At 42.7% G+C, this 15,981-nt stretch overlaps 2 protein-coding genes across 7 annotated transcripts in view; one reads left to right on the top strand and one right to left on the bottom strand.

Moving 5' to 3' along the window:
• Positions 1-1,003: 1,003 nt before the first annotated feature.
• Positions 1,004-15,981, bottom strand: part of ggt1a (gamma-glutamyltransferase 1a) — a 28,469-nt gene continuing 13,491 nt past the window's right edge. For 2 of the 6 annotated variants that reach the window (XM_053680022.1, XM_053680021.1), the window contains exons 2-13: positions 12,663-12,818; positions 10,932-11,062; positions 10,564-10,653; positions 8,582-8,774; positions 8,151-8,311; positions 7,835-7,984; positions 6,965-7,101; positions 5,024-5,211; positions 4,803-4,930; positions 4,417-4,529; positions 2,531-2,644; positions 1,004-2,409 (exon numbers count right to left, since the gene is read on the bottom strand). In XM_053680022.1, the coding sequence (XP_053535997.1) occupies positions 2,266-2,409; positions 2,531-2,644; positions 4,417-4,529; positions 4,803-4,930; positions 5,024-5,211; positions 6,965-7,101; positions 7,835-7,984; positions 8,151-8,311; positions 8,582-8,774; positions 10,564-10,653; positions 10,932-11,062; positions 12,663-12,814 (1,701 nt within the window). In that variant the 5' untranslated portion in view covers positions 12,815-12,818 and the 3' untranslated portion in view covers positions 1,004-2,265. Of the gene's footprint in view, positions 2,410-2,530; positions 2,645-4,416; positions 4,530-4,802; positions 4,931-5,023; positions 5,212-5,397; positions 5,559-6,964; positions 7,102-7,834; positions 7,985-8,150; positions 8,312-8,581; positions 8,775-10,563; positions 10,654-10,931; positions 11,063-12,662; positions 12,819-13,488; positions 13,594-13,613; positions 13,715-15,981 lie in introns of those variants that run through there. The other 4 variants (XM_053680020.1, XM_017466891.1, XM_053680023.1 and 1 more) reach the window with 4 other exon arrangements.
• lrrc75ba (leucine rich repeat containing 75Ba) overlaps positions 15,411-15,981 on the top strand; it is a 24,630-nt gene continuing 24,059 nt past the window's right edge. The window contains exon 1 of the mRNA XM_017466914.3: positions 15,411-15,930. Within this exon, the coding sequence (XP_017322403.1) occupies positions 15,646-15,930 (285 nt within the window). The 5' untranslated portion in view covers positions 15,411-15,645. The remainder of the gene's footprint in view (positions 15,931-15,981) is intronic.

The following is a 15,981-nucleotide window of genomic DNA, read 5'->3' as shown; positions in this document are numbered from 1 at the left end:
GTACATTACCCTATAATAGTTTTTCATGAAACAGAATACTAAACAAATTAATTTCTGTTTTCTGCATACACACCAAGCCTCTGTGTGTGTGTGTGTGTGTGTGTGTGTGTGTGTGTCTCTTAGTTGACCTTCTGCCTGCGTGCAGACGTACTCCACCTATGCTCTGAGACCTGCCGCACTTAATCAAATAAATGTATTGTTATCCCCCTATGCATTGCTGATCTGTGTGTTGTGTCTTAGCTGAACATCCGTTCATACAGTCCACCAGCCTTTTGGTTCCCGTTTTCAGTTGGGATGTGAAAGGTGCTGCAGTGGAGCTGAAGCCCCTGATGAATCACCTGTAAAAGTTTGCAAATCAAATGAACCTCCGGAGAACTTTGACTGTTGTGGGTGTTGGCCAACATGGCCAAAATTTTATTCTGGTACATGATAACTCCTTTAGAGCTAATATTATAGCCCAGAAACAATATTTTAGGCACGTGGAACTTTTTTCTCTTTTGACCTACAGGCGATTCTCGAGTAGGCGGGCCCGAACCTGCTTGACATGAGGAACCAGGTTAAATAAGAACAAGATCAAAAGACAGAATAGCGTGTGCACAAAAATCAAGTCCTGGTAATGTCAAGAGAAAATGTATGTGTGATTGGTATTTATGTTGGTGTGGTAATTTTGCTGTATTTTTTATTTTATTTTATTGTTTTTCTTTTACTGCTATTACTATAAAAATGTTATTTCAGTGCAGTGGCAGTACTGTAACTGCTGGGACAGTCAGGGCAGGAAGGCTAACGGAATCGAATTGGATACCCCTGATAGAAAGGCGATAAAACGAGTGACGTTACCGTTAATGCTATACGATTGTTCAAATCGCAGAATATTTAGGCCATTTCTACTTAAAGCCTGTGCAACATACAGTATTTAAAGATAATTGATTGTAGAGTAAATCAGTGTGGGCAACAGTGGGAAATAAAACGAAGGGTAACAAAGTCTCTCGGGCAGGTTACAGGATCCGTTTGCAATGAGGTTTATTAAAGTAAAAATCAGGGTCAAAACCCAAATAATCACAGACAGAGAACAATGTAAAATATTATCCAAAAATCATCTTCAAAAGGCTAGACAGAGTTAATAATCCAGAAGTCAGATATAGATATATCAAATCTAAAAGGGTCAGGAAAAGGCAAGGACAAGACATGACACAGCAGGGTCATACACACATAACCCTTCCAGAATAAAAGACTCAGAACTCAAGACACCACAATCTGTAATGCTTCACAATAAGACAAAAGTCCATGTGCTTTTTATACTTAACACACAGGAAATGAGTATGAGAATAGAGGTGATTAAAAATTTGGGAGAGGGCTCCCTCTGGTGGTCTGGCATAGAATTGTCCAGGCTGGATGTTACAGACAGCTTTCTGTTGTAATATAATGTTATTTAACTAACAAATCTCTCTTTTGGGACAAATTATTAGTGTTACAGTTGTTTTTAATGTAAATGAACAAAGTCACATTAATGAGAGGTCTGGATTGTGATTGGTCAGAATGTTTTGACTCAGTTTCTACAACAGCAGCTCTGACAGTAGCGCAGCTGGAAATCACAGGTTTATATTGACGCATTCGTTCTATTACATCATCGTTTCTATAGTGACAGCTCATTCACAGGGATGTGTACTATCCACATACGCAGATTTTAAAAAATCGTTGGTCTGGTGAAGTTTTCTGTAAAGAGACGTTTATTTAACATTCGTGGAAGGAGTCTCCAGTGTCAGGGGTTTTGTACAAGTCAGAGGTAAAGCTGTAACTTCAAGACATCTCCAGGACAGGATTTCTCAGTGACATGACGAGCTGCGTTTGTTTTTTTGTCTTTTGTGAGAAGAAGAGAGGGCTGGTGAGGGAACGACTGTTTATAGCTGCTGTAACTCAAGTGAGAACATTAACAACATTAAACATAGCTATAAATGGATTTTTAAAAATTGTGTAATGATTGGCAAATTGCTGTGGAGTAAGAGGAATAAAACACTTTAAGACATGCTGTTATAGGAAATAATCAATGACAGGGTGGTGTTCTGAAGCAAAGTTACTGTCACCACCTCAACATGGATGATTTTCCTTTTGAATTGTTTTCCATCAATATATAAAATAAACAGTATATGGAGGGAGGTTCTGTGTATTGAAAACGTTCTAATGATTTGTATGATTCATTCAGACTTGCGTAAATGTCTGCTTTAGCAAAGCTGTACAGATAAAAGTTGATTATTATTAAAGTTTGTTTCAGTAGCCGGCGGGATATCCTCCTTTCCGTGGGTCCGATGCAGCACAGATCTGATCATCCTGCCTCACCACGGCCTGAACCACCGCAGTGGTGTTCTGCAGCTTTGTCACATGATTCTTCTGAGCTAGTCTGTCTATCACACTCTGTAAATTAAATATAGAGTCACGTGTTTGTTCAGGGTACATGTTGAAATGATCACATGATACAGATGAAACAAAACTCAGTTTGATTCATTCAAACATGATGCCTGTATTCCAGTCACACCTTCATGAAGTCCTGCTCCACCTCATTGTAATTGGGGTTGAGCTGGTTGTGGACTCTGGGTTCCTCTACAGCTCTCTTCAGATCGTAGTTAAAGAACAGTGCGTTCAGGATCACCTGTGAATGAGAGGAAAATTCACTGACAGGCTGTCTGACCTGTGTTCATACACCTTTAGGTCACTTGAGTCACTCCAATAGGACACCAAACAACAAACTACTAAGGGAAATAAGAGAAGCAAACCCAAAGGCCTCTGAGAGACAGGGTGGAAGATGAGCCTGACTGGACAGAACACAGAAGAGTTCAAATTCTGACAACAAGAAAAGAACCCTGTGGAGCTGGGGGTAGGAAAAGGTGACCAGATATCAATCCAAAAAGAAAGACTGAAGTGTGGACAGAAAGGCCAACAGTAAAGTCACAGCAGTCGCAGGTCAGACAAGTGGACAGAAAGCCAGGCAGTGTAGAGCAACCCTCAGGCATAAGCACAGTAGACACACTTAGCAGTCTCATAATCGAGCCAGGCCAACCAGCAGCAAGGAAAGAGCTGGGCAGGAGAAATTAGACGTTTTCAAAGGCAAACAAGGCAACATTCTCAGTCACTCGCGATGTGGCAGGGAATTGCCCAGCCTCATAAGAACTATGTGGAGGAAAAGCAATCTATCAGAATGGCAAAGGGCTGTAGCTGTCTTCATCCCCAAGGAGCAAAACTCCAGTAATCAGCCAGTTCAGAAGCATAGCACTTCTGAATGTCAATGGAGAAATGTACTTCTGTCATGGCCAAAAGAATGACCAGCTATCTCATGGGCAATAAGTACATCAACAGCTGCCAGAAGTCTTCCCAAGAGACCCACTGGTAAGATCTTCACAGCTGTACTATGTCCTTACAGGATGGAAGTGGAGGGCCCAAGTGAAGGTTAACCAGGCGAACAGGCTGCAACAGCAGGAGGTGGTTAGCAGAGTCCAGGCTGGATCAATAGGTCTTGACTGGGGAGGAGTATCACCATTTTGGTCCAATGCCAAGGCAGAGAGAAGAGGAAAGCTATGGTGGTTTGGTGGAGCAGGAGCAGTACAAAATCAAAGCAGTGACAGCACTGCTGGAGGGCTGGACAAGGTGGGAGGGCACAACAGACCGCTCACTCTCATGGATTGATCTGTGGAAGATACCATAGACGAGGCTCAGCTTCCTAATCTACCGCTACAGAAGGCGGCATGACCTGGTCTTGAAAAAGCTGGCCAAGTTGCTTGACACCTGTAGGCAGGGCATGTACATCAGCCATCCTCCCACAGCAAAGCACTTCAACAGGCCAGAATCAAGTGCCAAGAGCCACATCAAGAGATCTCCACCAAGACTCTGCTCACCTGGGTAGAAGTGGAGCATGAGGGTTGACAGCAGGCAGCTTCAGTTCCTGAGGGAGATTACTGCCACATCACTCTGCAAAAAAGTGGTGCCAAAACCTTCTTGCTCACTGATCTCACTGTCCCATGGGAGGAGGTAAAGGTTTCCCATTAACATAAGCTGGGAGCAGCACATAAGTGCTGGGAGGCTGAGGGGAGGACCTCAGTTTGCGATGTGGAGTTGGGATGCTGCGGCTTTGAGAGAGTGAGAGAGTCATGATGGAGCTGGCAGAGCTGTCCAATGGGGGCAGCTTCTGGCTGTGACCACGGAAGGTGGTTAAGAACTGGGGAACCAACCAACTCTAAATGGCAGCAGCCGTTTACGAGTCATTTCCATGAATATGGAAATGAAAATGGACAGATGGATGGATAGATAAATGTACACATAGATGGATCTTATAAAATGATTCTAAAATGATGGATGTAATGTTTGTGCAATCAGTGTGTTAAACTACACTATGCAAATGCGTATTATGGTTAAAGCTGTGCGTGTTACCAGAGCCGTTGCCGTGGTGATCTTCGTCCCACCTGAAGCTCCCACGACCATTTTAACTTTGTTGTGTTTGTCGCAGATGATGGTTGGGCTCATGGACGAGAGCGGCCTTTTACCTGCACACAGTGGACATGTTACAGTGTTCCTGCTTCATTTCCTGCTTCATGAACTCCATGTAAGAACGTGTAGCCAAATGAGCATACGGTAATGTAAAGGTACAGAGCTACATCATCAGTGACACTAACTACAGATTAAACTGAAGATTAATAACGCTACGTGTGATACATGTATTGTAAAATATTGGACGATACATTATCACAGTTTATCTGTCTATATAAAACCTTCTGTGTCTCTGAAACAAACCTGAATAATTAGATAAAATCTGTTACCTGGTTGGATGAAGTTACTACGAGAAGGAGGAATGCCGAATGTGTTTGGGATGTTTGGAGAACTGAAGTCATCCATATTATCATTAAAGATGATTCCAGTGGAACGTGACATCACTTTAGAACCAAAACTGCACATAAACACCATCAGGACAGTTTATACACTCAGTAGTGTGCTCTGATTGGCTGAGAGCAATACAGTGTGTTCAGTTTTTTGGTCTTACTACTGATTGATGCTGCTGGTCACAGCCACGGCGCTCCCATCCTCAGCGATGATGGACAGGTGAGCCGTCCCATGATCCTCAGGGTTAAAGTATTCCGGCCCATAGAAACTCTCTGGGTGCGTGGTGTTATCTGTGATCTTACTGCGGATGTCATCAGCAAAGTAGTCTGAGGTCATGTTGTGGATGAGCTGAAGAGGGACAGAGGGAATGACAAACTCGATAAAGCGACAAACCCAAAGGATTGGATCGAATGGTTCATCAGACCAGTTGAATGGAGTGTGTGGTCCGCCGTTTCTTCAGCTGACAACTCACAAATTTAGTTCCTGTTTTATGTGTGAAAATGGAAGAAATACTAATGCTTAAGAACCACTTACTGTGGTTTCAGCCTATCCTGCCTCGAAGTGCAGTCCCCTCTGAAAGAATCAGAACATCAAGGCCAATTCTTTTATTTTTGCTATCTCTGAAGACATTTGGGTCTGAGATCAAAAGATGAATGTGTGACGATAGATCAGAATTTCAGCTTTCATTTTTTTGATATTTACATCCAGTTGTGTTAAACAGTTTAGAACATAGCACCTTCAGTGAGCAAAAGTATTGGAACAGACAGTCTTAAAGAAGAAAATCAACGAAAGAAAATAACACTTAATATTTGGTTGCATTTCCCTCTTACTCACAGTAACTGCATCAATCCTGTGACTCACTGACACCACACTGTAGGTTTCTTCTTCTGTGAAGTTTTTCCACGATTTTACTGCAGCTGATGTTTGTTTCGATGGGTTTGAGTCTTCAGTCTCCTCTTCAGGAGGTGAGATGCTGATCAGTTGGGTGAAGGGCTGGTGATGGACGTGTCCAGTCTAAAACCTTTTACTTTTCCCCCCGATGAAGTCCTGTGTTGAGGTGGAAGTGAGTTTTGGATCGTTGTCTTGCTGCATGATGAAGTTCCTCCTGATGAATTTGGATGTATTTCTCTGTAAATTATCAGACAGATTGTTCCTGTAAACCTCTGAATTCATTCTGCTGCTACCATCATGAGTTCCATCATCAATAAAGATTAGTAAGAAGGTTCCAGAAGCAGCCATGCAAGCCCAAGCCATGACGCTACCTCCACCATGTTTCACAGATCAGCTTGTATGTTCTGGATCATGAGCAGATCCTTTCTTTCACCACACTTTGGTCTTTCCATCACTTTGGAAGAGGTTCATCTTGGTTCCAGAACATTTGAGGATCGTCTGTTTGTGAGCTCCATTCTGGCTTTCTGATTCTTACTGCTGATGAGGTTTCCATCTTGTGGTATGGCCTCCATATTTCTGTTCTCAAAGTCTTCTTAGAACAGTGGATTGTGAGACCTTCACCCTGCCCTGTGGAGGTTGTTGGTAATGTCACTGACTGTTTTTGGGTTTTACTTCACAGCTCTCACAATGTTTTTGCCATCAACTGCTGTTTTCCTTGAGCAACCTGTTTGATGTTGAGGCTGTTAATACCAATGGGTTTTTTGTTGCTTTTTTTCCAGGACATTCCAAATTATTGTATTGACTATGCCCAATGCTTCTGCAATGACTCATCAATTTTCTCTCTTTTTTCAGCTTCAAAATGGCTTGCTTTTCTCCCATAGACAGCTCTCTGGTCTTCATGTTGGTTTATCCTTTTTAACAGCAAACGCAGTAAACACAGTAGATGTAAATATCAGGAAATGAAAGCTGAAATTTTGATTTATGGTCTCATGTTCATCTATTGATCTCAAACCCAAACGCCTTCAGTGTAAAGCAAAAATATTGGCCTTGCTGTTCCAATACATATAATACACACACACACACACACACACACCAGTAGTGGATGCTGCACATCCACAAAAGACAAACCATAACCAACATGAATGACTTGCTAGTGTGAAAATAGTGTTCCTGAACAACAACTCCATGATGTGGAACTAAACACTCTCACATCAGTGATGTTGAGGTAGCGAGGATCTCCCAGCCTGCTCCTCTTAGCGAAGGCGAAGCGGAAAGCCTCGATGATGCGGTGATAAGTGAGCGTCTTCTTCTCTGTAGTCGACACACTGCTGGGTGAGAAATTATAACCTGCACAGAGGAAGTTTGAGGCTTTTAAACCATCACACACCAGTTATAAGATTTCAGGTAAGCTTCTTGTGGTGACATAGCGAGTGCTAATGAACCTTAGTGATATTGAGAAATGTCAATCTTGCATCATAACTCAAACATCACAATGGCCTGTCCATCACTAGATTTCTGATGAATTTGGCTACTGTATATAATTATACAAAACAATTTACCTCGTATTCCCTACTTTAGCTAAGTAATACTAGACAGCTACTGCTAAAGCTGTAAGCTTAATGTTAGCTAACTAGTGAGAATTAGGTGGCTAGAATTAGCACAGTACTGCGTTGTATGTAAACTATTCTAAACATTTTCAAATTAAAACTAGAATTTTATCCTAAGCAGTATGATGAGGCTAGTGGTGATGTCACATGATCAAGTTTAAAATTGGTTTATAAAGTTTAACTTTTTTTTTTTAAAAAACAAAGAAAAAAAAGGGCTACATTTATATTAAAAAAAAAAAAAAAAAAAAAATCCAGAATCAACCAACATCTTCATTTATCCTTCTAAGACAGTCTGAAGCGTGTGTCTCAGGTCTCAACTCCTCCAGCTAATAATGCTAATTAATTAGGTCTGAGTGGCTAACTGAGTTATCATAACTGTTGAGAAAATCTAAGTGGCTAATATAGATGCACCAGACCCTTCTAGTGTCCATTTATCTCACACAAAGGAACACACATGACATACACACACTCACCGTCCAAAATGTTTAGCATTAGTGCTAGCACAGGACCGCCAGATGGAGCATCGGGAAAATGCATGGTGTATTCTCCTACATTTATCTTCAATGAGCTTTCATTCAACTCTGGTGTATACCCTGACAGGTCTTCAAGTGTTATAACACCACCTGGATCATCCCAAAACACCATGAACAAATTAGCATACAACATGAGGTGATTAGCAATGAGTATTAGCTTCATAGTGTATGTGAAAGTATGCATTAGCATCAGTACTGTAGTGAGTATTAGCATTTATACTGTAGTATGGATGGACACTGATAAACACTGATGGACCTGCAGCCCGGATGTCATTCACTATCGTTTTAGCCATGGAGCCATTATAAAACACATCAGCTCCTTCCTCAGCGATCCTCTCGTAGGTGTCTGCTAGCCGTGGAAATCTGATAGTGTCGTTTTCCCTCAGGACTGTTTTGTTGGAATCACAAAATACTTCACTGTAACAGAATAAAGTAAAAAAAAAAAAAAAAAAACACAATCAAAATAAATAATTTTCCTTCCAGCAATAAAGTATTCATCAGTCAGTCAATCGTAAAGTCCACATTCTGCCCTGATTCTGATGTTTCCTCATATGGTCGTAGCTTCCTTCTCCCACTAACACTTTATTCTGGGTGTTTTCCCATTTTAATAAATAATAAACCTCCAAAGACATCGCAGGGGTGGTGATGATGTTTTGACGTGTCCATGATGGTGATATTGTTCCTCACCACAGTGCTGGATCAGCCTGAATGGCCTCCTGGTTATCCCACATGGATTTGGCGAGAGCTCTGCTGACTCGGATGCCGTCACGTGCCAGCTGGATGCTCGGTTTAAACAGCTCCTTCCACGGCAGGCGGCCATGACGCCGGTGTGCCAGTTCATAGCCACGGAGCTCACCGGGGACCGCGATGGACAGGCCTCCTGTTTATTCATCAAAACACAACGGACATCACGTCTAAAAACCCGTGCTGACCTATAATGTTCACATTTATTTACAGTGAGGGGAAAAAAGTATTTGATCCCCTGCTGATTTTGTACGTTTGCCCACTGACAAAGAAATGATCAGTCTATAATTTTAATGGTAGATTTATTTGAACAGTGAGAGACAGAATAACAACAAGAAAATCCAGAAAAACGCATGTCAAAAATTTTATAAATTGATTTGCATTTTAATGAGGGAAATAAGTATTTGACCCCTCTGCAAAACATGACAGTACTTGGTGGAAAAACCCTTGTTGGCAATCACAGAGGTCAGACGTTTCTTGTAGTTGGCCACCAGGTTTGCACACATCTCAGGAGGGATGTTGTCCCACTCCTCTTTGCAGATCTTCTCAAAGTCATTAAGGTTTCGAGGCTGACGTTTGGCAACTCAAACCTTCAGCTCCCTCCACAGATTTTCTATGGGATTACGGTCTGGAGACTGGCTAGGCCACTCCAGGACCTTAATGTGCTTCTTCTTGAGCCACTCCTTTGTTGCCTTGGCCGTGTGTTTTGGGTCATTGTCATGCTGGAATATCCATCCACGACCCATTTTCAATGCCCTGGCTGAGGGAAGGAGGTTTTCACCCAAGATTTGACGTTACATGGCCCCGTCCATCGTCCCTTTGATGCGGTGAAGTTGTCCTGTCCCCTTAGCAGAAAAACACCCCAAAGCATAATGTTTCCACCTCCATGTTTGACGGTGGGGATGGTGTTCTTGGGGTCATAGGCAGCATTCCTCCTCCTCCAAACACGGCGAGTGGAGTTGATGCCAAAGAGCTCCATTTTGGTCTCATCTGACCACAACACTTTCACCCAGTTGTCCTCTGAACCATGCAGATGTTCATTGGCAAACTTCAGACGGGCATGTATATGTGCTTTCTTGAACAGGAGGACCTTGCGGGCGCTGCAGGATTTCAGTCCTTCATGGCGTAGTGTGTTACCAATTGTTTTCTTGGTGACTATGGTCCCAGCTGCCTTGAGATCATTGACAAGATCCTCCCGTGAAGTTCTGGGCTGATTCCTCACTGTTCTCATGATCACTGCAACTCCACGAGGTGAGATCTTGCATGGAGCCCCAGGCCGAGGAAGATTGACAGTTCTTTTGTGCTTCTTCCATTTGCGAATAATCGCACCAACTGTTGTCTCCTTCTCACCAAGCTGCTTGGCAACGGTCTTGTAGCCCATTCCAGACTTGTGTAGGTCTACAATCTTGTCCTTGACATCCTTGGAGAGCTCTTTGGTCTTGGCCATGGTGGAGAGTTTGGAATCTGATTGCTTCTGTGGTCAGGTGTCTTTTATACAGGTAACAAGCTGAGATTAGGAGAACTCCCTTTAAGAGTGTGTTCCTAATCTCAGCTCATTACCTGTATAAAAGACACCTGGGAGCCAGAAATCTTTCTGATTGAGAGGGGGTCAAATACTTATTTCCCTCACTGTATGTTGTTTTTTTCTTTTACGCTCACTAATACTTGCATAAACTGAAATCATTCATAAATAAAAACATTTGTTTTCAGTCCTACACACTGTTTAAACAGAGGGGCTTCATCTTTCTGACCCTAACCCCGACCCTATCCCTGATGAAACTAATTCTAATTAAACTCAATCAAATTACACGGATTAAACTTTATCTCAGAGCGTGCAGCTGGTTGTCAACCTCCCACACAACACCGAAAAAATAAAAAGGGATTCCAAATAAATCGAGTCTAAAGCTTTTCAGAATGTTCAGTACCTTTTTTTGAGAGCTGTGAGTTGTTGCCGAACATATCAAACCTGGCTTTTAGGGGTGCCATTTCCCTCGCGTTGATCGTCTCCACCTTTCCTAAGAGAGAAAAACAAAGCTAGAGCTCCTTCCTCACATAAACTCAATGAAATACTGATGTTGAAAGTTATTTGTAGCTGATATGTATTTTTATATTAGGTCTGAAACTGTACACATCTGAAACAGACTTCAATCTCAGTGAGGCAGGATGGATAAATTGGATGGATTGAATAAATGGATAGGTGGATTGTCAGAAGAACAGATGATTGGATGGATGATTTGTCAGAATGATAGATAAGTTGTCAGATGAATGGATAGAGGAGATAGAGGAGTATCACCTGTAGTGCCGTTATAGATGATGAAGTAATGTCCTCCTCCGATGCCCATGCTGTGAGCGTTAAACAGTCCGACACACAACAGCGCTGCGATGGCGGCGTCCACAGCAGAGCCACCACGCTTTAACACGTCCCTGAGACACACACACCACAACAACGTGACCGTTACAGTCTCACAGCAAATAAACATCCTCCACGGTGTGTCATTAGTGGAGCTGTATTTATTTCGTTGGTCATCCAGATAACATGTGTATTGGTTTCACAACTACTACTACTACTAATAATAATAATAATAATAATAATAATCTTTATTGGTCACATACATTATAGCACAGTGAAATTCTATTTTTTCCATCGCATACCCCAGCCTGTCAGGAAGTCGGGGTCAGAGCGCAGGGTCAGCTATGATACAGTGCCCCTGGAGCAGAGAGGGTTAACGGCCTTGCTCAAGGGCCCAACAGTGGCAGCTCGGCAGTGCTGGGGATTGAACCCATGACTTTCTGATTAGTAGCCTTAAAAGCCATCAAGCCCCCACTGCCCCTCTCAAGCCCCCACTGCCCCTCTCAAGCCCCCACTGCCCCTCTCAAGCCCCCACTGCCCCTCTCAAGCCCCCACTGCCCCTCTCAAGCCCCCACTGCCCCTAAGCTATCAATGTGGGGGGTTTCCCCCAATTCTGAACAGATTTACTACAGTTGCTACTAAGGCCCCGGAACTGCAATTCCCACATGCAGTTTTTGCACTCAGGTCTCGTTTGACCAGTGGGACAAAAAACAGTTCAACAAACAGACTTCATATAAAACCCATAATGAACTTTCCTTTACTTTCACACTATCCGTTGTTACCCAGATGAGGATGGGTTCCCTCCAGAGTCTGATTCCTCTCAAGGTTTCTTCCTCATATCATCTTAGGGAGTTTTCCCTCACCACCGTCACTACCGGCTCGCTCAATTGGGATAAATTCACACATTTAAAATCTGTATCCCGTGTTTCTATGTTTCCGTAAAGCCACTTTGAGACAATGTCCATTGTAAAAAGTGCTATACAAATAAATTTAATATTATTTAGACTTAACATTCTGTCCCTTTAACATTATAATACAACGGCAGGGATGATATCACCAAAAAAGGCTTAAAAATCTGCTATAGGAGTTTAAGTTCTTAAACAGGTATAAAAATACTTAAAGGTGTTTTTCTTTAAGGCCCATTTAAGTTCAGTTCAGTTCTCTATTACTGTAAAAATGGGAAATTTGATTTGCAGCTTGGTATGACAATATTTCTCTGCAGAGTCACTATTCCCTCAGGCCAGAGTTGAATTATGTGCCTGTAATGAGGATTTAATATTCAAGACCTCAGACGTAAGGTCTGAATATTAAACCTTAACCCAACCTTAAACCAACACTAACCCAACCTTAACACTAACGCAGACTTAAACACTATTCAGTAGTTACTGTACATGAGGGAAGGGTCATATTCAGAGTCAGTGACTTAAGTCCAAGCATTACGTTTATTTACATGGAGAAAGTTCCAGGTATTCAGAATCGAGTTACACAGCTCCTTAAGTGGATTTTCTGAAGTTTCTGCAGTAGAAGCATCTGAGATTGGGATTTTCACTCTAAACGTCTTTAAACACAAACACTAACCCAGAACATCAGTAATAGTGCATAAACACTCACTGGGTTATAAGGATATTTTTTCAAAAATCATATTGTGAGTGAAGGTTGTTTATTTTGTCCTACCTGCCGATCTCAGAACATTTCCCAGCGTCGGCTGCTACTGAGGCTTTGGAGTAGCAGTGATTACGTTTAACCCGTAAAAGAAGACAAAGGCAAACAACCAGAACAGCCGCAATGACTAGCACCAAGCAAGCAACGAGCGACTTCTTCCCCATGGTCCTGTTCAAACAACACAGAAATTAGTAAGGTTATTACAGTAATAATGTCACTACATTAGTTTTTGATCATCATAACACAAACACACACTTTAACATCTTACCTGACTGTTCAGTGTCTTAATGTTTGAAACTAAACTAATTACCAAATATAGAATCCCCCCCGAGTGAAAGGATCTCCAGCCGGAGAAACTGTAAATGCTCAGTGTGCGAGACGTGACGTGATTATGTCCAGGCCTCAATTACAGCCAGTCAAAGGTGTAGTTATCAGCTTCTGGGTCATTTACGTACTCATTTGTTTACAGTCTTGTACACCATCATTAACCAGACAACAAAGTGAGGACTTCATCCCTTACATGTCATGAATATGCACTATTATATGCAGTCAGGTCCATAAATATTTGGACACTGACCAGGTTATTTTAAGTGTTTACCACAGTATAGAGGAGAATTTTTATAAAATTAAAAGGGCAGACTTTCCATTTTAATTTGAGGGAATTTACATCCAAATCAGGTAATGTTACGAAACAGGACTCAAGACAGGAAGTAAGCGCAGGAGTGACGTCTTTATTTAGACTTAGGCAGAGGGCATGAAACTGAAACACTTATCCCTTAATTCGGAATGAGGCATGAAGCACAAAACTTAGAACAGGACAATAACTTGAAACACTCACTTGACTCAGGCACAAAACATTCATTTAACTCAGGCATGAACACTCCTTAAACCAAGACATGAACACTCTTCTAACTACAGCATGAACTAAGGAAGAGGAAAATAGACAGAGTCCGGTAACATTACCACCTGGCACCATTAGCCATTCCGTCTTTTCCTCTGTTAGTCTTTTCTCTACTTTAATACCAGGTGAGGGGTTTAAATAACCAGTCACCATTCTCTTAATTGCTGACAGCTGGCAACACTTAACACAGTCTATGCACACTTCAAGCACGTGCAAGTGCACGCTCTGCAGCTGCGCGTGCACTTTGTTGCCACAGCGCCATCTGCCGGCGAGATCCTGACAGATAAATTGTAAGAATTTTCTAATGGCTTATAATGTATATGTGAGCTCCTCTTTTTAAGGGCTCAAAAGTAATTGGGCAAACTAAAATAATCATAAATTAAATTGCATTTTTAATACTAGTTCATAAATCCTTTTCGTCACTGACTGCCTGAAGTCTGGAACTCGTACACATCACCAGATGCTGGGTTTCTTCCCTGCTGAAGCTCTGCCAGATTTTTACTGCAGCTGTCTTCACTTCCTGTTGGTTCTCAGGGTGTTCTGTCTTCAGTTTTACCTTCAGCAAGTCAAATCCAACTCAGGTGATTGTCAGGTGATCGACTTGGCCTTTGCAGAACATTTCACTTCTCTCACGTAAAAAGTCTTGGGTTGTTTTTGATGTACGCTTCAGGTCCATCTGCACAGTGAAGCTCCATCCCATGAGTTTTTAAGCCTTTGGCTGAATGAGAGCAGATAATATCGCCCTGTATATCGCACTTCAGAATTCATCCTACTGCTTTTTTCAGTAGTCACGTCATCAATGAATACAAGAGAGAATTGCTGGTTGTTGCAGCAGCAGATTCCAAATGCGGATGCACACTCATATGTAATTCCTTCCTTTAATTCCTGCACTGTTCACCCAGTCTGGATGTAAACTCCTTCCGATTAAAGCTGAAAGTCTGCACGCCGTGCTCCATACGGTTGTAGGCAGATAAAAGAACAATAACAAATGTCCACATATTTATGGACCTGAATGTATATTGTATACTGTATCTGTGATTATTATTCCGAGTGATTATTATTATTATGTGAGACAGTGATTATCGTCTCTGCCCAGCGATGCTCCTGTGCACCCGGGGTTTCAACACTTTTTACACATTTAGCTGAATCCACTATATTTTGGGACGTGGCTGTGAAACCTGGAGAGCTGATGATGTTATTCGACATTGCTCCATGAGATGGCAGAAACCCAGCGCAGGAGAAGGCAGCAGTACTGACTCCTTCAATAAAAGTCTGAAAATGACGAACTCTGCAACATGCACCTCTCCATAATATCTCCCTTATTCTCACCCTGGAACATGGAAAATACATGTATACAGGGATATTAGTGATGTGTTTAATGATTCTGGTGTTAATTTGTTGGTTGCTGATGTATTTTAGTGGCTCTGTGCTACACTGGAATCATAACATAAGGGTTAAATAAAGACTGTAATAAGCAAACACTTTAGATGTTATTTAGAGTGGTAATATTAATATTAAACATTATTGGAGTTATTCCTGTGCTATAAGGGTTGAATACACACTATAAGGGTTGAATACACACTATAAGGGTTGAATACACACTATAAGGGTTGAATACACACTATAAGGGTTAAATACACACTATAAGGGTTAAACACTGTTGGTGTTAATTTTAGAGTAAACACTTTAATATTCATATGACTGAAATAAATTGAAGCTCAGAACACACTGTGGTTTAGATTTTTCCTGCTTTAACGCACACACACACACGCACACACAGGCACGCACACACACACACACACACACACACACGTACGCGCGCACAAACACGCACAACACAGAGTCACGCCTACTGAACACGATACACACACACGCACGCGCGCACGGGGAGCACGGAGCACGGGATTGGTCGGGTAACGGTGTAGCTGGAGCGGTGTTGTCTGGTGTTGTCTGGTGTTTACGTGTTGATGTGTTTGATGCGCGGTGTAACGGGGGAAACCGGAGCGGCGGCTCCATGAGGAAGCTCGGATAAGAAGAGGAAGAGGACGGGTAACGGACTGATCTGCGCGTGCAGTGTTTGTTCCGGACTCAGCCATGGGCTCGAGACTCAGCCGCCAGAGCAGCCTGGACGGTGGTGGAGGAGGCTCGCGCAGGAGAGTGGGGGGAGGAGGAGGGCGGCGGAAACGCGCGGACAGCGACGGGGAGCGCGAGCCCAGCGCCCCGTTCCCGGCCGCCGTGATGCTGCTGAGGACCGACAGGATGCGCGCGAGCGCTCAGAGCCCCTACGTGAGACGGGTCGCGTGGATCCGCGACATCCAACAGCTGCTGCGCGAGAGGAAGGTGGAGGAGGCCGCGAGCGTGCTGAGACAGCTGAGGAAGGTGAGGAGAGGGAAATACCGTAAACAACATCACTCACACACACACACACAC

Source organism: Ictalurus punctatus, chromosome 5, assembly GCF_001660625.3.
Source record: "Ictalurus punctatus breed USDA103 chromosome 5, Coco_2.0, whole genome shotgun sequence".
NCBI lineage: Eukaryota > Metazoa > Chordata > Actinopteri > Siluriformes > Ictaluridae > Ictalurus > Ictalurus punctatus.
Note: the sequence above shows the minus strand (reverse complement) of the source record. Positions and strands in the feature narration are given on the sequence as shown.